At 51.1% G+C, this 25,943-nt stretch overlaps 1 protein-coding gene and 2 pseudogenes across 1 annotated transcript; 1 reads left to right on the forward strand and 2 right to left on the reverse strand.

The window, feature by feature from the left end:
• Positions 1–100: 100 nt before the first annotated feature.
• LOC127030143 (zinc finger protein 501-like) lies at positions 101–19,077 on the reverse strand (annotated as a pseudogene).
• Positions 2,413–2,993, reverse strand: LOC127030098 (zinc finger protein 79-like). The gene is made up of 2 exons (XM_050916051.1): positions 2,990–2,993; positions 2,413–2,876 (listed from the first exon to the last, which is right to left on the reverse strand). The coding sequence occupies exons 1-2, from the start codon at positions 2,991–2,993 to the stop codon at positions 2,413–2,415; spliced, it is 468 nt and encodes a 155-aa protein (XP_050772008.1).
• A 2,781-nt stretch (positions 19,078–21,858) lies between the features above and the next one.
• Positions 21,859–21,977, forward strand: LOC127030539 (uncharacterized; annotated as a pseudogene).
• Positions 21,978–25,943: the final 3,966 nt, after the last annotated feature.

A 25,943-nucleotide genomic window follows, 5' to 3' on the forward strand; every position in this document is an offset into this window, starting at 1 on the left:
TTCTCTGATGCTGAATAAGGTTGGGGCTTTGATTAAAGCTTTTCCTGCACTTGCTGCATCTGTAGGGTCTCTCCTCAAGGTGGATTCTCTGGTGACTGCAAAGGGCTGAGCTGCTACAGAAACTTCCCTCAGTCAAGACCAGGGGTCTCAAACACGCAGCCTGCAGGCAGCCTGCAAAGTTATTTTCTGCGACATGGTGAGCCAGGAGCTGTTTTTAACCCCAGAGCAGTCCAGCCAGCCCCAACGCTCCAGCACAGGCGAGCCAGCCTGATGCCAGGGAAGGAACCTCTGGTAAATGTGCAGTTTGCATTGCTATTGCAGGGACACATCTTCTCAATTACTATTCCTTATTTGTGTTACAAGTGATAGTGAAATAACCGCTCTACCTGGTTATCCACTTTTCATTCCCTGGCACACCCACAGTTTGTTTATGCACACAGTGATGTCCCATGAATCCTAAAGAGATCTCGAGGAAACTTTCCTGGAGGTAATCTGTAATCCTCTGCCGAAGGTTTCTGGGGAGGGCTGCCTTATTTCTTCTGCCACAGTAGGACAATTTCCCACCACTCAGCAATTATTTGGCAGGCATCACTGCAGGCAGGGGCAGCAAGCTGGAAAACATGGCCTCTCCAAGCTCAGCCCAGACTGGGAAGAGCACATGGGAGTGGCATTCCAAATGTAAGAAAAAAGCAACATTTGATCTTTGCTGGCACGGAGTCGAGCATTGAGCCAATGCTGCTTCCCCATTGTACCTGCAACAGCCAGATCCTTATCTGTCATTAACACCTGGCAAACCTGTGGAAGTGAGAATCAAGGGAGGACGTGCATGCTGGCCTTTTAACTGCATCCCACCAGAGGGCTAAGGCATCAAGCATGGAGGGCAGTTTCCTTTCAGCAAGCTCGCTCGTGGACAAAGGACAGGACATGCAGGAAAGGACATTGGACATGAGGCAAAGGCAAAGAGCTCCACTCCTCCTCTGGCTGTATCACCAGCCAGCTGCCATGACATATGGAGCAGCCTCATTTGAATGAATGCCAGGATAGCGCAGCTCAGCGGTGTTTTCTCCCTGCTGCCTGAGAGCAGTTTGAAAATTGTGCTGATTTGCAATAACAAAAACCAGCAAAAAAACCAATCAACCAACCAAACAAAAAAAAGCCAGCAGAGATGAGTTAGGGGATGTCGGGTGAGGAATTATGGGCATTTGATAGTTTGACCCCATGCCCCAGAATTCCAAGAGGGAACTCATGGTGCACTAGGAGGAAATAAATCACACTCTTCCTCCCCATCCCTTCTCCTCAACCCCCACAACCTTTTTCCTCTTTGATTTTGATTTCCTTAATTTTTACTTATTTATTTATATATGCGCCATAAAAACCAGTGTGCTGGGAATACACAGGAGTCCAAACAACGTGTCAACATCTTGATCTTTTCACTTTTCTGACGTGCAGTATTTTTAAACTTGTTCGAAATGTTGGCACCTAGAATTCCTTCAGTTTGTTATAGAAAAAAAAAACTGAAAATATTTAATAAATTAAAAAAAATGCTGTGACTTATTTAAGATACACAATGCTATGTATTTGTGTTAGAGAAGGCAGGGTCCCAAAAATGTGGCTTGTGTTGGGAGCAGAAGGTGGGAAGGTTTGCGATGGTCCTTAGTTCCTGGGGGAGCTCATTCCACAGTCTTGGACTGCCCCCTGAGAAAGTTGTTTCATGCACACACAATCTTTACCCGTATTGTAGAAAGTTCCATTGTGCAAAAGGAGCAAATATGTTGACCGTGGCTTTCATCCTGGCGCTGTAGATGGCGTTCTGTTTATCCAGGGCCCTGGTCACGGAGATAAGGACTGAGATCTTGAACTTGCTTTGATGTTCTATGGCCTGATGCGCATGGTAGAAGATCTGCTGCAGTGTTCTGCAGGAGCTGGAATTTCTTAAGCGCTGATGAGTTCATGCCCAGGTATATCACCTTGTTGTAGTCCAGCCATGTAGTGACAAAGGTGTGACTGAAGGAGGCCAGGTCTTCATCCACTAGGATGGGATGGTGTCTCCTTGCAAACCAGAGAAACTGTTACCTGTGGATGTTGGGGATCTTAGTGTCAGCAAGGAACCCAAGAACACCCCTAAATTAGAGAATGAATCAACCAGTTGTGAGTAATTAACTTAAATGTAGGAACTGAACAGAGGCATCCAGAGCTTCTTGAGCAGCAATAATCAAATCCAGTCACAAGGTGGATATCTTACCTCAGCCTCTTGCTCTGCGCAGCTCTAGTCCAGGAAGGCGATTTCATTCTCTGCTTTAGTAACGAGGGCACGTCCTCATCACTTCACCACTCCCGCCTGGCCTGACGTCTGGGATTCCTGGAACTGGCAGAGGTGCTAGTCACTTGGTCCATCCGGAGACACGGACAGTTCTAGCATTTCTCTTCTGTGTGGATTCTCTGATGCCTAATAAAGGCTGAGTTGTCCCTGAAGGTTCTCCCACACCCAGGGCATTTGTAGGGCTTCCCGCCTGTGTGGATCCTCTGGTGCGTAGTGAGGGTTGAGCTGCGACTGAAGTTTTTCCCACAGTCCAGGCAATCGTAGGGTTTCTCTCTTGTGTGGATTCTCTGATGCACAATAAGATTTGAGTGCCGCTCAAAGCTTTTCTCGCACTCAAAGCATTTGTAGGGCTTTTCTTCCGTGTGTTTTTTCTGATGCTTAGTGAGGTCTGATCTGTCACTGACGCTTTTCCCACACGCAGGGCATATATAAGGTCTCTCCCCTGTGTGGATTCTCTGGTGTATAATAAGGTCAGATCTCCGACCAAAGCTTTTCCCACATTTGGGGCAATTGAAGGGCTTCTCTCCAGTGTGGATTCTCTGATGTTTAGTGAGGTCTGATAGGAAACAGTAGCTTTTCCCGCAGTCGGGGCACTTGCAGGGCTTCTCTCCAGTGTGTTTTCTCTGGTGCTTAGTGAGGTCTGATCTGTCACTGACGTTTTTCCCGCACTCATTGCATTTACAGGGCTTCTCTCCTGTGTGGATTCTCTGGTGTATAACCAGTTGTGATTGCCGAACAAAGCTTTTCCCCACACTCGGAACACTTATAGGGTCGCTCTCCAGTGTGGATTCTCTGATGGTGAATGAGGGTTGAGCTGACAAAGAAGCGTTTCCCACAGTTGGGACAACTTAAGGGTCTCTCTCCTGTGTGCATTCTCTGATGTTCAGTAAGGCAGGAGCTCTGAGTGAAGCTTTTCCCACAGTCGGGGCATTTATAAGGCCTCTTTCCTGTGTGGATTCTCTGATAGTTAATGAGGGTTGAGCTGTCACAGAAGCATTTCCCACAGTTGGGGCATCCACAGGATTTCTCTCCTGAGTGCATTCTCTGATGTTCAGTAAGGCAGGAGCTCTGAGCAAAGCTTTCCCCACAGTTGGGGCATTTACAGGGCTTCTCTCCTGTGTGGATTCTGTAATGTTTAATAAGGTTTGAATGCTGCCTGAAGCTTTTCTCACAGTCAGGCAACTGTAAGGTTTTTCTCCTGCGTGGATTCTCTGGTGAGTGATATGGGATGATCGCCAGCGGAAGCTTTTCCCATAGTCATCACACGTGTAGGGTCTCTCTCCTATGTGCATCCTCTGGTGAGTAACGAGGGCTGAGTGGTGACTGAAGCTTATCCCACACTCACTGCATTTGTGGGGTCTCTCCCCTGTGTGGGTTCTCTGGTGTTTAGTGAGGGCTGAGCTGTCCCTGAAGTTTTTCCCACAGTCATTGCATTTATAGGGCTTCTCGTCACCGTGGGTTCTCTGGTGAGCATTAAGGACTGATCTCCAGTGGAAGCTTTTCCCACAGACACTGCACTTGTAGGGTCTGTCTCCAGCGGGGATCCGCGGTTGAACGGTTTCTTTGATTTTCCTAACCCCTTTGCTCTTGAGAGTGGATTTACCCCAAGCCTCTGCTAACTGGATTCCCTGCTGTCTCTCTGGCCTGTGCCGCCTCTCACGGTTTTCTCCCTCCTCAGGGCTCGGGGAGACGTCCCCTTCAGATGTTCTCAATACTGTCCCATGTGGTTCCACTGGCACAGGGCCTTCCTGCTGAGGCTTCTCCTCCTCGTTCTCACTCACGGTCCCATCACCTGCTGGAACAGAGAGAGAATCCAGACAGGAGTCAGTCGCTGTGCCCGGGGAAAGGGTAAGCAAGGTACAAACTCTAGTAACGATTCCCCCTCAAAACCCCTTCCCCACTGGAAAGAAAGGATGGGATTGATTCTGCCTTCACATCCAATCGACAGAGTCAAAGAAAAAGCGAGCGACAGCCAGGTGACTGGGAAACCATGACTGACATCTCCCGTGAGGATGTGTCACCTGCTGGGGCAATTCTGGCCCGGGGGAGACAAGGCAGAAGAAACCAGAATAACTGCTGGGGAGATAAATAAATGCATAGATCAATCGGGGATAAATCCCCTCCAAACCATCCCCAGAGCAGGGAGAAGAAGAGAGTGATTCTGCCTCCCCATCTCCTCCCTATGTGGATGAGCGGAGGGGTTTCTGCGGTCAGACATCTTTGGAGAAAACTCGTTAAGGAAGCCTGCCATGAGAATAGAAAAGTAGGGCCAGTTTTGCTGATTCCTCACCCGTGTGGATGTCTCCTGGGATCCCCCTTTCCTCACAGCTCTGGAGATCTGGGACCCACGGCTCCTCCTCTCGTTCCAGCTGAAATATCACATCAGGTTTGGAAATTGGAAATCCTGCTGGAGGGCAAGAAGACAAGTGTTGAACTTGTCCATTAGGGTCAGAGCTGTTAATATTCCAGACCCAGGGTCTGAGCAGCCCACCCAGAGAGGTGCTGACTTCTTCCCAATTCCACTCTACAGGGACTGGGCTATAAATGGTACAAGAGCCCACTCTGCCTAGGGAATTGCCCTGATTTACTCCCTTGGGGAGCTGAACAGAGCTGCTACCCTCTCCAGATACCTAGTTGGCATCTAAGCCTTTGTCACTGCCAATGAACTCCTTTCTCCATCCCCCTCCCTCATAGCCCTCCAAAACACAAGTCAGAGCTGGAAGCTGTTACTTATGAGTGCGAGCAATTTGGGGTGGGGACTATTCCTATTTGTCCACGCAGCACCTGGCTCAACAGGGCTGTGATCCTTTACTGAGGCCTCTGGGTGCTTCCTCCATACAAGTGGTGAAGAAATAAGCAGAGGAAATGCCAACCAGGGCCTGGAAATAAGATCATTAAACACCTGTTCCAGCACAGAGAGGGAAAAGCCTAGTTCCGTGGGATCATAATGGACTAGAGCTAGGGGATGAAGGGTCAATCGGCTCTTCCCCATCACCCAGGAGACCCACTCTGTCCCAACGGAGGGGCAGACACTATAGGCCTGGTGCTGGGTCTCCTCACTCTCCAGCCTGCTCCACAAACCACAAACCCAGAGAGGGAAACTCTGCAGGAGGAACAATTATTCTCCAACTTCCACTCCCCCAGGCTCCAACGTGGGAGGGAGACGCCCCCCGCCCAACAAATCTCACCAATCCCATCTGAGTGATCTCCAAGATGCCCCCCTGCACAAAGCTTGAATCCCGCTGACATTACTGGGGGTCAAGTCCACGCTTCAGCTCTTCACTGATGGGGGATGCTTGCTGTGACTGGGACCCGAGCCCAAGGGAAAGACTAATTGGGTATCTGGGTAACTACAGACCTGAATACATAGAATCAGACATGCGAAGGCCCAAAGGACCATTACGGTTGTTTAGCCTGACCTCCTGCATCACACAGACCAGAGAAAATCAACCAGCTATTCTTACATCAAGCACATCCAAAACTCCCCTCCCCTAAAGAGAAGAGCTGATAGTCCTGCAAGAGGAGGGGAGGAGTCAATGGAGGCAACACCAAATATGAGCCCCAGGAGGATTGCAAGGGGGAATAGGAATTGAGAGGACTTGCAGCTGGTGGGTGCGGGACATAGACTGGAGAAGCACACTGTCACCAGGAAAAGGCAGGTCTACGTGATTGGAGACTCCTTACTGAGAAGAATAGACAGGCCTGTAACTAGAGCTGATGGGGAGAACAGAAGGGTGTGCTGTATGCCAGGTGCTAAGATACAGGATGTGGACCTGAGGCTGAAAAGGATACTAGCGGGAGCAGGGAAGAATCCGTTGATTGTCCTTCATGTGGGAACGAATGATATGGCTAGATACTCTCTGGAATGTATCAAAGGAGACTGTGCCAGACTGGGGAAGACGCTTAAGGAAATCGAGGCTCAGGTGATCTTCAGTGGGATTCTGCCGGTTCCTAGAGAAGTGCGACAAAGGTGTGACAAGATTATGGCAATCAACAGATGGCTCAGGCAGTGGTGCTATAAGGAGAGCTTTGGGATGTACGGCCATTGGGAAGCATTTACGGACAGAAGACTGTTCTCTCGGGACGGACTTCACCTGAGCAAGGAGGGAAATAGACTTCTAGGATAGAGGCTCGCCGACCTGATTAAGAGAGCTTTAAACTAGAAATTTGGGGGAGATGGTTGGGAGATGTTCAGGAGATATCCACGCCGGAATTTAAACTTGAGAGGGAAGTAAACAAAGTAAGAGGGGATACAGCCGTGGACAGAAGAATTGGCATAAGGAGGAAGGGTAGTGTAGATAACAGACTAACAGGTGATGTTGTGGTAGAATGTCTGTGCTTAACAGGGTACAGAATGTGAGTGAAGCCAAACGGCAAAAATTAAGATGTCTGTACACTAATGCGAGGAGCCTAGGGAACAAAATGGAGGAACTAGAGCTACTGGTGCAGGAAGGGAAACCGGATATTATAGGGATAACAGAAACATGGTGGAATAGTAGTCATGACTGGAGTACAGGTATTGAAGGCTATGCGCTGTTTAGGAAAGACAGAAATAAAGACAAAGGTGGTGGAGTAGCGTTGTACATCAAGGAGGAGGTTAACTGTAAAGAAATAAGAAGTGATGGAATGGACAAGACAGAGTCTGTCTGGGCAAATATCACACTGGGAAAGAGAGCTACTAGAGCCTCCCCTGAGACAGTGCTTGGGGTGTGCTATAGACCGCTGGGATCTGATTTGGATATGGATAGAGACCTCTTTAATGTTTTTAAGGAAGTAAATACTAATGGGAAATGTGTGATCATGGGAGACTTTAACTTCCCAGGTATAGACTGGAGTACAAGTGCTAGCAAGAATAGTAGGGCTCAGATTTTTCTGGATGTGATAGCTGATGGATTCCTTCACCAAGGAGTTGAAGAACCGACAAGAGGGGATGCCATTTTAGATTTGGTTTTGGTGAGCAGTGAGGACCTCATAGAAGAAATGGTTGTAGGGGACAACCTTGGTTCGAGTGATCATGAGCTAATTCAGTTCAAACTAGACGGAAGGATAAACAAAAATAGATCTGGGACTAGGGTTTTTTATTTTAAAAGGGCTAACTTTAAAGAATTAAGGAAATTAGTTAGGGAAGTGGATTGGACTGAAAACTTGTGGATCTAAATGCGGAAGAGGCCTGGAATTACTTTAAGTCGCAGCTGCAGAAACTATCAGAAGTCTGCATCCCAAGAAAGGGGGAAAAAACTATAGGCAGCAGTTGTAGACCAAGCTGGATGAGCAAGCATCTCAGAGAGGTGATTAAGAAAAAGCAGAAAGCCTACAAGGAGTGGAAGAAGGGTGGGATTAGCAAGGAAAGCTATCTTAGTGAGGTCAGAACATGTAGGGATAAAGTGAGAAAGGCTAAAAGCCAAGTAGAGTTGAACCTTGCAAAGGGAATTAAAACCAATAGTAAAAGGTTCTATAGCAATATAAATAAGAAGAAAACAAAGAAAGAAAAAGTGGGACCGCTACACACTGAGGATGGAAAGGAGGTTAAGGATAACCTAGGCATGACCCATATCTAAATAAGTACTTTGCCTCAGTCTTTAATAAGGCTAATGGGGAGCTTAGGGGTAATGGAAGGATGACAAACGGGAATGAGGATATGGAGGTGGATATTACCACATCAGAGGTAGAAGACATACTTGAACAGCTTAATGGGACAAAATCGGAGGGCCCGGACAATCTTCATCCGAGAATATTAAAGGAACTGGCGCATGAAATTGCAAGCCCGTTAGTGAGAATGAATCAGTAAACTCAGGGGTTGTACCGTATGACTGGAGAATTGCTAACGTAGTTCCTATCTTTAAGAAAGGGTGAAAGAGTGATCCGAGTAACCATAGGCCTGTTAGTTTGACATCTGTAGTATGTAAGGTCTTGGAAAAAATTTTGAAGGAGAAAGTAGTTAAGGACATTGAAGTCAATGGTAATTGGGACAAAGTACAACATGGTTTTACTAAAGGTAGATCGTGCCAAACCAACCTGATCTCCTTCTTTGAGAAGGTGACAGACTATTTAGACAAAGGAAATGTGGTAGACCTAATTTACCTCGATTTCAGTAAGGCATTTGACACGGTTCCACATGGGGAATTATTAGTTAAATTGGAAAAGATGGGGATCAATATAAAAGCTGAAAGGTGGATAAGGAGCTGGTTAAAGGGGAGACTACAACGGGTCGTACTGAAGGGTGAACTGTCAGGCTGGAAGGAGGTTACTAGTGGAGGTCCTTGAGGATCGGTTCTGGGACCAATCTTATTTAACCTTTTCATTACCGACCTTGGCACAAAAAGCGGGAATGTGCTAATAAAGTTCGCGGATGGGGTATTGCTAACACGGAGGGGGGGTATTGCTAACACGGAGCTGGGGGGTATTGCTGGGGGGTATTGCTGGGGGGTATTGCTAACACGGAGACGGACCGGGATATCATACAGGAAGATCTGGACGACCTTATAAACTGGAGTAATAGTAATAGGATGAAATTTAATAGTGAAAAGTGCAAGGTCATTCACTTAGGGATTAATAATAAGAACTTTAGATATAGATTGGGGACGCATCAGTTGGAAGCAACTGAGGAGGAGAAGGACCTTGGAGTATTGGTTGATCACAGGATGACTATGAGCCGTCAATGTGATATGGCCGTGAAAATAGCTAATGTGGTTTTAGGATGCATCAGGCGAGGTATTTCCAGCAAAGATAAGGAGGTGTTAGTACCGTTATATAAGGCACTGGTGAGACCTCATCTGGAATACTGTGTGCAGTTCTGGTCTCCCATGTTTAAGAAGGATGAATTCAAACTGGAACAGGTTCAGAGACGGGCTACTAGGATGATCCAAGGAATGGAAAACCTGTCATATGAAAGGAGACTCAAAGAGCTTGGCTTGTTTAGTCTAGCCAAAAGAAGGCTCAGGGGGGATATGCTTGCTCTTTATAAATATATCAGAGGGATTAATATTAGGGAGGGAGAGGAATTATTTAAGATTAGTACCAATGTAGATACAAGAATGAATGGGTATAAACTGGACACTAGGAAGTTTAGACTTGAAATTAGATGAAGGTTTCTAACAATTAGAGGAGTGAAGTTCTGGAAAAGCCTTTCAAGGGGAGTAGTGGAAGCAAAAGACATATCTGGCTTTAAGATTAAGCTTGATAAGTTTATGGAAGGGATGGTATGATGGGAGAGCCTAATTTTGGCAATTGATCTTTGATTATCGCCAGATAAGTATGCCCAGTGATTGGTGATGGGATGTTGGATGGGATGGGATCTGAGTTACTGCAGAGAATTCTTTTCTGAGTGCTGGCTGGTGAGTCTTGCCCACATGCTCAGGGTTTAGCTGATCGCCATATTTGGGGTCAGGAGGGAATTTTCCTCCAGGGCAGATTGGCAGAGGCCCTGGAGGTTTTTCGCCTTCCCCTGCAGCGTGGGGCATGGGTCACTTGCTGGTGGATTCTCTGCAGCTTGAGGTCTTCAAACCACAATTTGAAGACTTCAATAACTCAGTCATAGGTTAGGGGTTTGTTATAGAACTGGATGGGTAGGGTTCTGTGGCCTACTTTGTGCAGGGGGTCGGACTAGATGATCACATTGGTCCCTTCTGACCCTAGAATCTATGAATCTATGAATCTATAACAGGCACAGGTGGGTCTTGGAGGACGGTCTGATCACTCCAGTGAAATACAGCACGTTCCTGAATCAACCCTACAGCTAACTGAATGCTCACGTGCAAAGACCAGATGCTCATCGCCCTGCAGATGTTTGGCCAGTAGCCTGCCTTGCACAGAGACGTACGACTGCAGTGCAGACAGGGATCAGCATGACCACGTGTTTAGAAGTGGTAGCCTAGATGGAAATGACAATGGTGTTGACTTTGATGATCCAGGGTTTTCAGTCCCATATGTCAAGGCTAACGTCCCTAGGCTTACCAGTGATCAGTGTTTTTTCTATGTAAGTAATGCCTCCCTGTGTTAAAGTATAATTTAAAAAAGCTGATTTTTAAACATTTTCTCTATTAGGTAGCTACACGATTGTTCTAGGTTTGTCATGTTTAGTACCATTGTGTTCATGGGAAAAAAGGCTTTTGAATGATACCCAACTCAACCCTTTCGCTATGATACTGTATTATCAAGATTTCCACTAACTGGAGGAACCTGGAAGTGGGAGCCAGGAGGGATAGTCAGTTCCCCCTTCCAAGCTGCAGAGAGCGACACCATGGAAATTACGGTTCTGTAGATTTTTATGAACCAAATGACATGTCCCTTACCTTTCTATCACGAACTTGCCCATGGAATACGATTGTACTACATTATGCTTCCAGACCACGTTTGCTAGATTGAAAAGCCCTCTTCTCTTCCCCTTGTAGGTAATTTTAGGCCATTATCAAGTCACCACTCTACCGTCTCTTTGTTTAAGTGAACAGAGCGATCTTATTAAGACTTGCACTATAAACGGTCCTCGGGATTTCTAAAGGTTGGAGAGTAAAACGCCCTACATCAAAGTGTGTGGCACCCAACATGGGGGAATTCGAAACCTTATCTTGACAAATAAAGAACTGATTAGAAAACATTAGTAAAAGTCAGAACAAATTAGTAGTAGCTTAGGTGTAAGGGACAGAATCATAGAAATGCAGGGTTGGAAGGGACTTCCAGGGTATGTTTATACTGCTGCATTGTAAACACAGGGCTGCAGCACCCATGCATGAGCATCCTCACTGAACTGTAAACCTGGCTTACAAGTACCGGACGTGGGTTTCGTTGCCATGCTAACGCATCTGTACTGCACTCTGCAGCCTTCTCACTTGGATCTACTCCTCGAGTTGCACCCATGCTGCAAAATGACAGCGCTTTGCCCCACCTCTGTAGCAGGGTCCTAGGCCGTGGGTCCCGAAAGCTTGCTGACCCATGTCAGAGTACGGTGTGTGTGCAGGGAAGGGGGCTTTGAGCTCAATCATGAGTCAGAGGCCTGGCTTAGTGCAGTCTACCTTTAGAGATCAACAAGCCTTTCCCCCTGGGCAAGATTAAGTTAATCTAAACCATCCCTGCTAGGAGTTTTTCCAACCTCTTCTTACAACCCTCCAATGACGAGGATTCCACAACTTCGCTACTAGGCTTTCCCAGTGCTGAACTATTCTTAAGAGTCTAGATAGTTTTTCCTGGTATCTAACTGAAATCTCCCTTGCAGCAGACTATGTTGATTCCTTCCTGTCCTGCCTTTGCTGGACATGAAAAGCAATGGATTACCATCCCCTTCACAACAGCCTGCTAAATAGTTGAAGACTGTTATCACGTGCCCCCGGAGCCTTCTCTTCTCTAGACTAAACATGCCCGACTCCTTCAATGTTGCAAAGATTATGATAATGGGAGGATATAACCCATCACACAGAGAAAAGAAAAGGCAAAAGTACATCCCATATTCTGGATCACGATTTCATTAATGTCCTCTGTTTTGGAGTTATTATGAAGCAAATTGTCCAAAAGGTGCTACATAGACATTACAAAAAAGAAAGAGTGAAAGTCCAAGGCCACAAGGGACCGTTGTGATCACCTGATCTGAGCACCTGTGTAACACAAACCATTAGAACTTCCCCCAAACAATTCCTAGAAGAGATCTTTGAGAAAAACATCCAATCTTGATTTTAAAACCGTCAGTGATGGAGAACCCACCCCGACCCTTGGTAAATTGTTCCAAAGGTTAATTACACACTATTAAAAATGTATTCCTTACTTCCAGTCTAAATCTTTCCAGTTTCAACTTCCAGGCATTGAAATAATAGAACCCTAGGACTTGGGGGGACCTCGAGAGGTCATCTAGTCCAGTCCCCTGCACTCATGGCAGGACTAAGTATTATCTACAGTCTAGATTCTAGACCATCCCTTGTCTAACCTGCTCTTTAAAACCTCCAATGATGGAGATTCCACAGCCTCCCTGGGCAATCTGTTTCAGTGCCTAACCATCCTGACAGATAGGAAGTTTTTCCTAATGTCCAACCTAAATCTTCCTTGTTGCAGTTTAAGCCCCTTGCTTCTTGTTATTCCTTTCTCAGCTAGACTGAAGAGCCCATTGCTAAATATTTGTTCTCCATGTAGGTTTTTATTAGACTGTGATCATCCCCCCTTAATCTTCTCTTTGTTAAGCTAAATAGATTGTGCTCCTGGAGTCATTCACTATAAGGCTGGTTTTCTAATCCTTTACTAATTCCTGTGGCTCTTCTCTGACTCCTCTCCTGCTTATCAGCTTCCTTCTTGAATTATGGGCACCAGAACAGGACACAGTATTCCACCAGCACCAAAAACAGAGGTAAAATAACCCTCTCTGCTCCTACTTGAGAGTCCCCTGTTTATGCATCCAAGATTCGCATTAGCAATTGGACATAAAAATCATACTGGAGCTCAATTTCAGCTGATTATTCACAACTCCTCCTCTTTCTTTTTCAGAGTCACTGCTTCCCAGGACAGAGCCCCCGCCCTTGTGAAACTATGGCCGACATTCTTTGTTCCTAGATGTTTTCATTTATATTTAGCGATATTAAAACACACATTGTTTGCTTGCCCCAGCTTAGAAAAATAAAAACTGGCTAACTGATAAATCTCAAAACATAGCTGTAAATGGAATCATTGTCAAGCATGTTTGTTTCAAGTGGGGTCCCGTCTTGGTCCTAAGCTATTTAATGTTTTTATCAATGCTGTGAAAGAAAGTTTAAAATCATCACGGATAAGTTCACAGATAACACAAAGACTGGGGGAATGGTAATTAAAGAAATGGACAGGTCACTGACACAGAGCCCTCTGGATCGCCCGGTGAGATGGGTGCAAGAAAACACTGCGCTTCAATATGGCTAAATGTAAAATTATACATCTAAGAACAAAGAATGCAGGCCATCCTTACAGGATGGGAGACTATCTTTGGAAGCAATATCTCTGAAACACAGTGTTGGGGTTACGGTGGATAATCAGCTGAACATGAGATGACGCTGAAGCCAAAGTAGCCGTTGCACACCTTGGAGGCATAAACAGGGGACTCTCGAGTACCAGCAGAGAGGTTTTATTACTTCTGTGTTTTAGAATCATACAACCACTGCTGGAATTCAGTGTCTATTTCTGTTGTCAGCAATTAAATAAGGCTGCTGAAAAATTCGGGGGGGTTCAGAGAAGAACTATGAGTGTGACAAAAGGATTGAAAACAGGCCTTATAATTAAAGCCTCTGGGAGCAAAATCTCTCCTGTTGATCAAAGAAAAGCTGATGGGGAGACTAGACCACAATCTATGAATGCCTACACGGGGAACAGAAATGTACCTGCAATGGGCTCCCAGTCTAGCAGAAAAAAGTATAACAAGCTCTAGTGGCTGGAAGTCGAAGCAAGACAAATTTAGACTTGACATAAGTCGCAAAGTTTGAAAAGTGAGGGCAACTGACCCTTGGGAAAGACTCACCAAGGGTTATGGCGGATTCTCTATCACTGGGAATTTTTAAATCAAGATTTGGGAGGGGGGTTGCTAAAAGATGAGCTCCATTTTAAACAGGGTAATTCAGGGGAGCTCCTATGGCTTGTGTTACACAGGAGGTCAGAGTAGATGATCACATCGGTTCATTCAGCCCTTGTAACTATGAATCTCTAAAGCAGGTTTTCTAGTCGACAAATCATTCTTGTAGCTCTTTTCGAAACCTGCACTAAATTGACACCCTCGTTTTTTCAGTGTGAACACCAGAACTAGACACAACATCCATCAATGGTCTAACCAATCCCATTTAAAGAGGTAAGATTGCCTCGTTACTGCTGTTTCCTATTCCCCTGCTAATCTATCCCAGAATCATTACTAGCCGTCTTTCCTACAGCATTGCACTGGAAGCTGATATGTTTCCACCACAAGCTTTTGGTCCTTTTCAGAGTCACTGCTTCCCCGAAGGGTCCCAGAGCCATGGACAGAGATGCTGTCTGACATAGTGATGAACCAGGACTTTGACAGCCAAACAAATAATTCCTCAGACACAGCAGCAAAAAAACCTTCCGTTAGATTTTCCACCTCCTATTCTCATAGGACGCCTCCAGTCCCACACATGCAGCCAGCCCCACCCTGGACTGGACATGGATCTCAGAAACACCAGAACTGCCCCTCTGCATCTATTCGAGCTACACCATGCAACACAGAACCAGCGAGCTGGGGTAACGTGCTCCTTCCCAGCTAGACTCAAACGCAGACATAAAGTCCTGTTAATCTGTGAAGTTACCTGCTGGAAATGAATGAACTGCCTCAAATCCCAGCACGCACTGAATGAAAACTCTACCGTGTCAAGAGGCCAAGGAACAGAAAGATTCGACAAGCATGACACTTGCTTCCTGACTGCCGCTATCAACATCTGGCACTGCAGAGCCCCTCGCCAGGTCCTGAGGTACCTGCAACAAAGCAGGCAGGGATGGGGCAAACTGGTGCATTGACGATGGGGAGCCCCAGCAGAGATGGAGACTTTGGTGCAAGGAATTCTTGTAACCCTTTGCCCCAGCTGCTGCTGCAGGAGGGAAAGAGACTATTCATTACACCAGCACTTGGAGTCTCCAACTGAAATAAGGGCCCTGTTCTGCGGCCACTGGTTCTTATATGGCCTCCGCCATTACTACAGTGTCTGAGCAGCTCACAGTCTTTAATGTATTTATCCTTACCCATCCCTTGTGAGATAGGGAGGGGCCATTCTACCCTTTTTACAGATGGGGAACTGAGAAACTGAGACCCAGGGCTAGATTCTCAAAAGGACTGAGGTGCCCAAATCCTATAATCGGGCCCCACTGAGATCAACCAAATCCCTGCTCAGCAGCTGCTGAACCCTGGAGGCCCCTAAACTAATGCAGCACCTACATTTTTGGAGTAAACATTCTCTAGGTGTGTCATAAACAGATAAGTAAGAGTTAATAGAACAAAAGTGCTTCATATCTCTTTTCCCTGGAAAGGGTTAACAAGAACAGTGAGCCTGGCTGTCACCTGACCAGAGGACCAATCAGGAGACAGGATACTTTCAAATCTTGAGGGAGGGAAGTTTTTGTATGTGCTGTTAGTGTTGGGTTGTTGTTCACTCTGGGGGCTCAGAAGGACCAGACGTGCAACCAGGTTTCTCTCCAATCTCTCTGATACAGGCTCTTATATGTCCAGAATAGTGAGTACTAGGTAGATAAAGCAAGTTAGGTTTATGTTTGTTTTCTTTATTTGCAAATATGTATTTGGCTGGAAGGAGTTCAAATTTGTATTTTGCTGAAAGGATTTTAATTTGTACTTGTATACTTAGGCTGGGAGGGTATTCCCAGTGTCTATAGCAGGCAGACCCTGTAACATATTCCATCTTAAATTTACAAAGATAATTTTTACTGTTTTTTTCTTTCTTTTATTAAAAGTTTTTTTTTGTTTAAAAACCTGATTTTTTTAAATTCTGGTGAGACCCCAGGGGACTGGGTCTGGATCCACCAGGGAATTGATGAGGAGAAAGGAGGGAAGGGTGAGAGAGAGGCTAATTTCTCTCTGTGTTAGGATTACTTTCTCTCTCAGGGAGAGTCTGGGAGGAGGAGAAAGAAGGAGGGGGGAAGGTGGATTTTCCTCTCTGTTTAAAGATTCAAGGAGTTTGAATCAGAGTGATCTTCCAGGATAACCCAGGGAGGGGAAACCTGGGAGAGGCAACGGTGAGGGAAAGGGTTTACTTTCCTTGTGTTAAGATTCAGAGGAACTGGGTCTTGGGGGTCCCTGGGCAAGGTTTTGGGGGGACCAGAGTGTACCAGGCACTGGAATTGCTGGTTGGTGGCAGCGCTACAAGTACTAAGCTGGTAATTGAACTTAGAGGAATTCATGCTGGTACCCAATCTTTTGGACGCTAAGGTTCAGAGTGGGGAATTATACCATGACAAGGTGCCTCTGAGCACACACAGTGCAATCCCTCACCAGGTGTCCAGGCAGGCATAGGCACAGGAACTAGGGACATGGGGGGTAGGGCAGCATCCTCAGGCTTTACGCGGGGATCCATTCCCGGCCCCGCGCCTTGGGGTCCCAGCTCTGTACCTGCCTCCAGCTCTGGCCCCAGCCTCGGTCCTCTTACCCCTATCCGTGTCTGCCCCGCCCAGCTCCACAGCCCTGCTCCCAGCCCCAGCTTTAGAGGGGCAAGGGAGTGCAGATGTGGCAAGGGGGGGCACAGAACCCCCACTCCAGAAAATGTTCCAGCACCATTGCAAATAGGGAAGTGTCAATCTGGCAAGTGTCCCCAGAGCTTGCCTACCGGACTGCATCCCTATAGACAAACTTCCCTACAACAGGCGGAGGGAGAACTCCCTCCCAACTTTTAGTCGAGTGGTTAGGATATTCCCCTGGGCTGTGGGAAACCTGCTGCTCTGTCTATGGGATAATCTGATGCAGGTCTCCTTCAGTCTCTCCCGTTGAAGCGTTTCCACTCTCAAACTCTCCTGGGAGGATGGGCTGGGATGAGATGAGCTACAGATAATTGAAGAGGTGCCTGAAACTGTGGCTGTGCTGAACAGATGGCAAAGGCTGCATCTGATCCCCCTTTCTTCCCCTTCTGTTTTTCCATTTCCCCCCACGTTGGATAGAATTCTGGCCATGGCTGCCGAGAACGTTGCCTGGAATTTTGGAACAGATTAGATGCAGCATTCGATAACTATTGTGTTACAGGCAGACAGAGAAAAGTCCTCCAGTTGCACATAAGGCCTTTGTTGTCTCAGCAGGCTACTTCATGAACCGTCACTCAGCATGGGAACCGAGCCACTCTCCCTGCGAGAAACCCTTTCGCAAAGACCAGTCACGGCCAGGAAAGGACACCAGGAACAACAACTTCCTTCCAAAAATTCAGCACATGGGCACAAGAGATGTCCCTGGAGACACTAATGGTAACTGGATCCTGTGACTATGGTCCATGCCCATCTGGGCTGGTGAAAGAGAGCTGAGAACATCTGGGCCTCCCACTAACACAGTTGGCAGAGACAGAAGATGTGCAAATGGAGATGAAGCACATTTGAAAATCTGGCCAGTGAGGACTTAGGCAGAGCTGAGTCAGAAGACATTGGTCCAATGGCTGAGGGGCTGAAAGACCCACAGAATGGTGGAACCAGCCGTGGTTTTTATATCCCTGAATTGCCTGTGACACGGGAGGGGATGTGGAGGAGACAGTCCTTGCACACAAAGTCTGTGAATTATTGGATCTGATCCCCCTGAAATCTGGAGGACTAGTTAAGACAACTGCACAGAAGCTGACACCTTTGCTTGAAAGACCACCCAACTTCTAATACCTGAGGGGACAGGAATCCTTACCCAGACAGGTCACAGTCTCATAGCTCTCCTGCATGATGTCCCTGTAGAGGGCTCTCTGACCTGGGTCCAGCAGGGCCCATTCCTCCTTGGAGAAATACACAGCCACCTCCTCGAAGCTCACCGGCTTCACTGAAGCCATTTCTCTTCCTTGTCCCTTGGAAGGGTGGGTGGATCTGTGGCACAATCCGGATGTTATTTTGCAGCCTGGCAGGATGAGACAGCAATTAAGGACATTTCAGAAGGGCTTTTAGTCTGTTTTATACCCCTGTTTGCACTGGACTTGTCCCTGACAGACAGACCTTCTAGACTCTGGCATACTGGTGAAAGGCTTGTGCCAAGTTTTCAAAACCAGCAATCTAATGGTAGGTTCTTAGAGCCACGCTCAGTTCTCTCAAAAAGTGGCCTGAGTCCGAAATGTGCTGAGCCTGACACATTAGGGTTCCCGTCAGGGTGCCCAGCACTGCTGGCAATCAGAGCATTTATTCAGCTTTCTGAGTATGGATTGAGAAAATGAGCTATATGCTTAGGGTGACCAGACAGAAAGTGTGAAAAATCAGGATGGGGGTGGGAGTAATAGGCACCCATATAAGAAAAAGCCCCAAATATGGGCACAGTCCCTATAAAATCGGGGACACCCTATATAGGCTCCAATATTTAAGGACATGGGCCTGCAATACATACAGCACAGACATGGCCCCTGCCAGCAAGGATGGCAATGTTAAACCCTCACCCTCACATGCACCGAGGGAAGGGGGCTACTCATGCTCACAGACAGCGGGTGTGTAAATAGCTGCAGGGCTGGAGCTGTTATTGAATGGGAAGCAGGCCGGCTGGGAGGGCGCACTCGGAACGAGCTGTTTACCGGACCCCGGAGAGCAGAGGGGTCCCTGGGATCCTCTAGGGACTGTGCAGCCCAAGAGACGGGGGTGCTGGAAGAGCGGATCGCTGGTTAATATGTACGCGGTTATTTCTCCCCCTCTCCCCGGCCGCTCTCCAAGCACGGGGCTAACCGGCCGTGCCCCACCCCGGCCGGGACAGCCTCCCACGTGAGCCCAGGGCTGCCGGGGGGAGCCCCCGGTATCTGCACCGGGAAGGGCCCCTGAGCCTGTGCAGCGGCTGCCAGGAGCTGACGGCGGAGCAGGACCAAAGCAGATGCCCTGGGGCCCCCACGGGGCCCCCACTGTCCGCCGGGCGCGGGGACCGGCAGAGGCAGGACCTGGCTGTCCCCCCCCGCTCCGGGTGCTGCAGGCAATGAGGCTGGGCGGGGCTAGGGGCCGGGAACCTCCGCCCCCATTGCTCCTGGTGCCCCCGCCGCTCACTCACCGGCCGGCTCCGGGGCGGGGCTGGGGCGGTCCGTGTCCGGCTCTCGCGGGGAGGAAGCAGCGGCCTGGGCCCGGCCCACGAGCCCGGCAGTTCCGCCCCGGCCCCGCCGGGTGCGGAGAAGGCGAGGGGAGGGGAGGGGGCCAGGAGGGAGGGGGGCTGGAGCTGCGGGGCGGGGGCCGGGAGGGAGGAGGCTGCGCAGCGGGGGCGGCTGTGGAGCTGCGGGAGCCGCTGTAGCGCCCTGAACGGCCCCGCCTAGGACCGTGCTGCTGGCAGCGGTCCCCGAGGGGTGATGCCCTGGAGGAAGCTGCCCCCCCTTCTGCCCCCACGCGGGAACCGCTGCCCCCTGTGCCGGGATTTGCCCCCGACCCCCTCTGCCAGCGCCTCCCTCCTGGGCTTAACTCCTGCTCCTCCCCAGCCCTGAGCCCCTTCAGCCCCTCGCCTCATCCTGCCTCCAGCTGCCGGACTCCCCCCGCCGCCAACAGCCGCCCCAGAGCCCCATGGGGGTAAGGGCAGGGCAGCGGCTTCAGCAGATGAACTGCGCATGCTCAGTGCAGAGCACTTGAATTGGGAATACTCGCCGGGAGGCTGTTGAGCATGGGGGGGAGGGAGGTGTATGGCTGGTGTGATGCAGGTGCAGGCTGTGGGGCGGTGGGTGGTGGTGTGGGGGGGAGGTGTGCGGGGGGGGTATGGCTGGTGTGATGCAGGTGCAGGCTGTGGGGCGGGAGGCGGTGGTGTGGGGAGGGAGGTGTATGGCTGGTGTGATGCAGGTGCAGGCTGTGGGGCGGTGGGTGGTGATGGTGTGGGGAGGGAGGTGTGCGGGGGGGTGTATGGCTGGTATGATGCAGGTGCAGGCTGTGGGGCGGTGGGTGGTGGTGTGGGGGGGAGGTGTGCGGGGGGGAGGTGTATGGCTGGTGTGATGCAGGTGCAGCCTGTGGGGCGGGGGGCGGTGGTGTGGGGAGGGAGGTGTGCGGGGGGGGAGGTGTATGGCTGGTGTGATGCAGGTGCAGGCTGTGGGGCGGTGGGTGATGATGGTGTGGGGAGGGAGGTGTGCGGGGGTGTGTATGGCTGGTATGATGCAGGTGCAGGCTGTGGGGCGGTGGGTGGTGGTGTGGGGGGGAGGTGTGCGGGGGGGTATGGCTGGTGTGATGCAGGTGCAGGCTGTGGGGCGGGGGGCGGTGGTGTGGGAAGGGAGGTGTGCGGGGGGAAGGTGTATGGCTGGTGTGATGCAGGCACAGGCTGTGAGGCGGTGGTGTGGGGAGGGAGGTGTGCGGGGGGGAGGTGTATGGCTGGTGTGACGCTGGTGCAGGCTGTGGGGCGGTGGGTGGTGGTGTGGGGAGGGAGGTGTGCGGGGGGGAGGTGTATGGCTGGGGTGATGCAGGTGCAGGCTGTGGGGCGGGGGGGGCGGTGGTGTGGGGAGGGAGATGTGCGGGGGGGAGGTGTATGGCTGGTGTGGCGCAGGCTGTGGGGCGGGAGGAGGTGTGGGGAGGGAGGTGTGCGGGGGGGAGGTGTATGGCTGGTGTGACGCAGGCAGGCGCAGGCTTTGGGGCGGAGGGTGATGGTGTGGGGAGGGAAGTGTGCGGGGGGAGGTGTATGGCTGGTGTGATGCAGACGCAGGCTGTGGGGCGGGGGGTGGTGGTGTGGGGAGGGAGGTGTGCGGGGGGGAGGTGTATGGCTGGTGTGATGCAGGTGCAGGCTGTGGGGCAGGGGGCGGTGGTGTGGGGAGGGAGGTGTGCGAAGGGGAGGTGTACGGCTCGTGTGATGCAGGCAGGCGCAGGCTGCGGGGCGGGGGGTGGTGGTGTGGGGAGGGAGGTGTGTGGGGGGGAGGTGTACGGCTGGTGTGACGCAGGCAGGTGCAGGCTGTGGGGCGGGGGGCGGTGGTGTGAGGAGGGAGGTGTGCAGGGGGGAGATGTATGGCTGGTGTGATGCAGGCGCAGGCTGTGGGGTGGTGGTGTGGGGAGGGAAGTGTGTGGGAGGGAGGTGTATGGCTGGTGTGATGCAGGTGCACGCTGTGGGGCGGGGGGGCGATGTGGGGAGGGAGGTGTGCGGGAGGGAGGTGTATGGCTGGTGTGACGCAGGCGCAGGCTGTGGGGCGGGGGGCGGTGGTGTGAGGAGGGAGGTGTGCGGGGGGGAGGTGTATGGCTGGTGTGACGCAGGCGCAGGCTGTGGGGCAGGAGGTGGTGGTGTGAGGAGGGAGGTGTGCGGGGGGGAGGTGTATAGCTGGTGTGACGCAGGCAGGCGCAGGCTGTGGGGCGGTGGTGTGAGGAGGGAGGTGTATGGCTGGTGTGATGCAGGCAGGCGCAGGCTGTGGGGCGGGGGATGGTGGTGTGGGGAGGGAGGTGTGCGGGGGGGAAGTGTATGGCTGGTGTGACACAGGCGCAGGCTGTGGGGCGGGGGGGTGGTGGTGTGGGGAGGGAAGTGTGCGGGGGGGAGGTGTATGGCTGGTGTGATGCAGGCGCAGGCTGTGGAGCGGGGGGTGGTGGTGTGGGGAGGGAGGTGTGCTGGGGGAAGGTGTATGGCTGGTGTGATGCAGGCGCAGGCTGTGGGGCGGTGGTGTGAGGAGGGAGGTGTGTGGGGGGGAGGTGTATGGCTGGTGTGATGCAGGCAGGCGCAGCTGTGGGGCGGTGGTGTGGGGAGGGAGGTGTGCAGGGGGGAGGTGTATGGCTGGTGTGATGCAGGCAGGCGCAGGCTGTGGGGTGGGGGGGGTGGTGTGCGGAGGGAGGCGTGCGGGGGGAAGGTGTATGGCTGGTGTGACGCAGGGAGGCGCAGGCTGTGGGGCGGTGGTGTGGGGAGGGAGGTGTGTGGGTAGGGGAAGGAGGGAAATGCATAGCTGGTGTGACACAGGCAGGTGCAGGCTGGAGACTGGCTTAAAGGCAGTGAAGCAGCCACTGGCAGTGTCTAGGGCCAGACCACCCGGAACACACCCGATCTCGTCTGATCTTGGAAGCTAAGCAGGTTTGGGCCCGGTTAGTACTTGGCTGGGAGACCTCCTGGGAATACTGGGTGCTGTAGGCTTTTGCCTGCGCTCGCCACACTGCACGTCTCCCTCCAGCACACGTTTTTGCCATCACCATCTCGCCCAGGACGAGGGCTGTGGGCACCATCGCCCAGCCCAGCCCTGCTTTGCTTTTCCCTTTTTTACCAGCAGGCAGGGGCAGATTAACACAGGGGCTCTGGGGGCTGCAGACCAGGGCCCTGGGCTAAGGGAGGCCCCACAAACCGATCTCTGGGCGGCTGCTAAAAGTCCAGGTCATTTTGTGGGCCCCCTTAGCCCGGGACCCTGGGCTGCAGCCCCTAAAGCCCCTGCTGCAATATCTGGCCCTGGCTGGGGGCGGGAAGGGGAGGTGGCTCCATACGCTGCCATTCCCCCTGCTGGGCTGGAGCCCCCTCTGCGTGGGATCATCTTGTTTGAAATTAGGAAAACACTTGTACATGGGGGGGGGGACACAGTCGAATAGCCCCGGGCCCCCAGATGAGTGAATCTGGCCCTGCCAGCAGCAGGTGCGAGAGGCCAGCTGGCTGAAGCGGCAGCACATGCCCCAGGCCCGTCTGTGCTTGTGCCCCCTGGCTCCGCCGCAGCTCCACCGAAGGAAAGCGACAGGCTTTTCCCTGGGGCGCAGCCTGGGCCTTTTGGGAGGTGGCTTAGGGAAGCCCTTCCCAGCATGCCTCTTGGCAGCTGGCCCTTTACAAGTGTGTGTGTGTGGGGGGGAAGCAGCTGGTGCTGTGAAGTGGCCCTTTGGCCCGGGAAGGCTGCTGCAGGCCTGGAGCAGTCCCTGCCTCGGGCCAGTAAGTGGGAAGTTTGGTCCTGGTGGCCGCTGAGCTCGTCTGCCTGAGGGGTCGGGCGCCCATCCCGCCTTCCCCGGCGTCTTGTAAAGGGAGAGACGGGGGAGGGCGTGGGCAGCAAATTGTCCCATAGGCTGGGGGAGGCTCAAACAGCCAAGTGTGACCCCACCCCCAGCTGTGACTACGTAAGTATATAAGAACAGAAGAACGGCCATACTGGATCAAACCAAAGGTCCATCCAGCCCAGTGTCCTGCTGCTGACAGTGGCCAATGCCAGGTACCCCAGAGGGAATGACGCTAACAGGCAATGATCAAGTGATCTCTCTCCTGCCATCCATCTCCATCCTCTGACAAACAGAGGCTAGGGACACCATTCCTTACCCATCCTGGCTAATAGCCATTAATGGACTTTACCTCCATGAATTTATCCAGTTCTCTTTTAAACACTGTTATAGTCCTACCCTTCACAACCTCATCAGGTAAGGAGTTCCACAAGTGTGCGCTGTGTGAAGAAGAACTTCCTTTTATTTGTTTTAAACCTGCTGCCTATTAATTTCATTTGGTGACCCCTAGTTCTTGTATTATGGGAACAAGTAAATAACTTTTCCTTATCCACTTTCTCTACATCACTCATGATTTTATATACCTCTAACATATCCCGCCATAGTCTCCTCTTTGCCAAGCTGAAGAGTCCTAGCCTCCTTGATCTCTCCTCATAGCGACCCCTTCCAAACCTCTAATCATTTTAGTTGCCCTTTTCAGAACCTTTTCTAGTGCCAGTAGATCTTTTTTGAGATGAGGAGACCACATCTGTACACACTATTCAAGATGTGGGCGTACCGCTCTGCATGCAGCTCCAGTTCTCCGGCTCCAGTCCCCCACTAGGCTGATCAGATGTCCCAATTTTATAGGGACAGTCCTGATTTTTGGGTCTTTTTCTTATATAGGCTCCTGTTACCCTGCACCCTCTGTCCCAATTTTTCACATTTGCTCTGCTCACCCACCCCCGCTGATGGGGCTGGGCTGCCTGCCTTCCCACACTGTGGGACGAGGGAGGCTGAGACTGCACCCTGCCTGCCCTCCTCTGCTTGCTGGGGGGGTCTTGCCGCAGGACTCGGCCAGTGGCCGCGGTGCAGGGACTGCAGCTCTTGGCTCCGCCATCTGTGGTGGTGGAAGGCCTGGGGCCTTGGCAGAAGTGGGGTTTCCAGGAGCGAGCAAACGACAGGCCACATGCACGAGGGCGTCCCCAGGGATGTGTGAGCTGTGGCGAGCCCTAGGAGGTGGAAGCAAACCGAGTGGATTGGCCTGTGGGCTGCTAGGGTTGGCAACCCTCCCGGACTGGCCTGGAGTCTCCTGGCATTGGCATCGATCTCCCGGTGACTGTTGAAAGCAACCCAGGAGATTTTACTAGGATAGTTTAAGAAAATGACACAACGTCATGTTGGAGACGGGTGGAGGAGTCCTGGAATAGCTTCAGCCCGAGTTGGGAACCCTACGAGCTACCCCTGTGGGTGCGAGCAATGAGGTGGTGCCGTGTCAGCGGATGTGGGGGAGGCAGCCCCTTCTCAGGCAGGGTCTTGCGCCTGGGGTGACGTGTAGGGTTTTGTGTCAGGTGGAGGTGGCGAATTTGTGTGGGTGCGGGGTGAGGAGAGAGTGCCTGGTGAGGGGTTAGTTGTGGGGGTGTTTGGTTGGGGTCGGAAGGAGGCATAGCTGTGTGTGCAGGCCGGGGTGGGGACTGCATAGTGTGGGGTGGGATGGGTGGGGGCCGCGGGGAGGGAGCGGAGTGGGGGTTGTGGGACATGGTGCAGGGAGGGAGGCATGTGAGAGCTGGAAGGGTTTAGGTACAGTGGTGGCATGAGGCAGGCTGGCACAGGCTGTGGGCTCGCTTAAAGGCAAGCAAAGCAGGAATTGTGTCTACAGTGAGACCACTCTGAACCCATTTGATCTCAGGAGCTAAGCAGGGTGGGGGCCTGGTTAGTACTTGGATGGGAGACCTCCTGGGAATACTGGGTGCTGTAGGCTTTTTCCTTCTCTCGCCATGCTCCTTGACACTGTCGGCTGCAGGTCTCTGAGCTCAAGCACATGCTTTTGCCACCTCCTCCTCGACATCCTCCTCCCTTCCTTCGGCAAACATCCCCCAGGCCCTAGCACCCTTGTTGAGGGCTTTGGGCACCATCTTCCACCCCTGTTTTTCTTTTCTTCTATAACCAGCAGGCAGGGCTCAAGGAGGTTGGAGCAAACAGCAGATTGCCTGCGAATTGCTAGGGTTGCCGGTTTGGTGAACCTAACCAAAGCATTCGGTACAGGCAGCAGAGCCGGTCTATTTACAATACTAGAAAAAGAGAGGATGCCCACCAACTCTGTAATGGCTTATACGGCCATTCAACAACAACATGAGAGCAAGTGCGACTGTTTAGTTTAAGCTGTCCACCTCAGACACATTGAGATGAAAATCGGAGTGAAGCAAGGATGTGTTCTTGCCCTTATGCTCTTTGGAATCTTCTCAGTACTCTTAAACTCTGCATTTACGTATGTGAATGATGGTTGGTATCTCCACACAAGATCAGATGGGAAGCAGTTCAGCCTGTCCTGACTTAAGTCAAAGACCAAAGTAAAAAAGGTGCTAATCATGGAACTTGTGTTTGCTGATGCTGTCCTCCCAGCTCACGATGAAGATCTACTACAAGAAATCACGGACAGACTTTCCAGTGCCTGTCAGGCATTTACTCTCATCAGCAGCAAACCAGCTAGAAGTTGTCCAAAAGTTCAGCTATTTAGGTTCAACTGTGACCCCCAACCTCTCACTGAATGAAGAAATGTTCACATGGCAAAGGCTGCCGCCACCTTTAGCAGACTGACTAAAAGAGCCTGGAACAACTCACAGCTGACCAGCAAGGCCAAATGCTAGTGTACCAAGCCTGCATTCTGAGCACTCCCATGAATGGTGGGAAAACATGGACAACTTATGCTCATCCGGAGGAAAGGTTAAACAGTTTCCACTTACGTTGTTTATGGTGCATACTCTACTCACCAACGCAGAGATTCTTCAAAGGGAAATAAGCAAGTGTGACGGCCCAGCTCAAGCAAAGATGACTGCGCTGGTTGGACTATCTGAGTAGGTTGGAAGACGGACGCACACCCAAGGACATGCTATATGACAGAGGGGATTGTGACAATCAGTGTAACATTCTCAACTGT

Source organism: Gopherus flavomarginatus, chromosome 10 (genome assembly GCF_025201925.1).
Source record: "Gopherus flavomarginatus isolate rGopFla2 chromosome 10, rGopFla2.mat.asm, whole genome shotgun sequence".
Lineage (NCBI taxonomy): Eukaryota > Metazoa > Chordata > Testudines > Testudinidae > Gopherus > Gopherus flavomarginatus.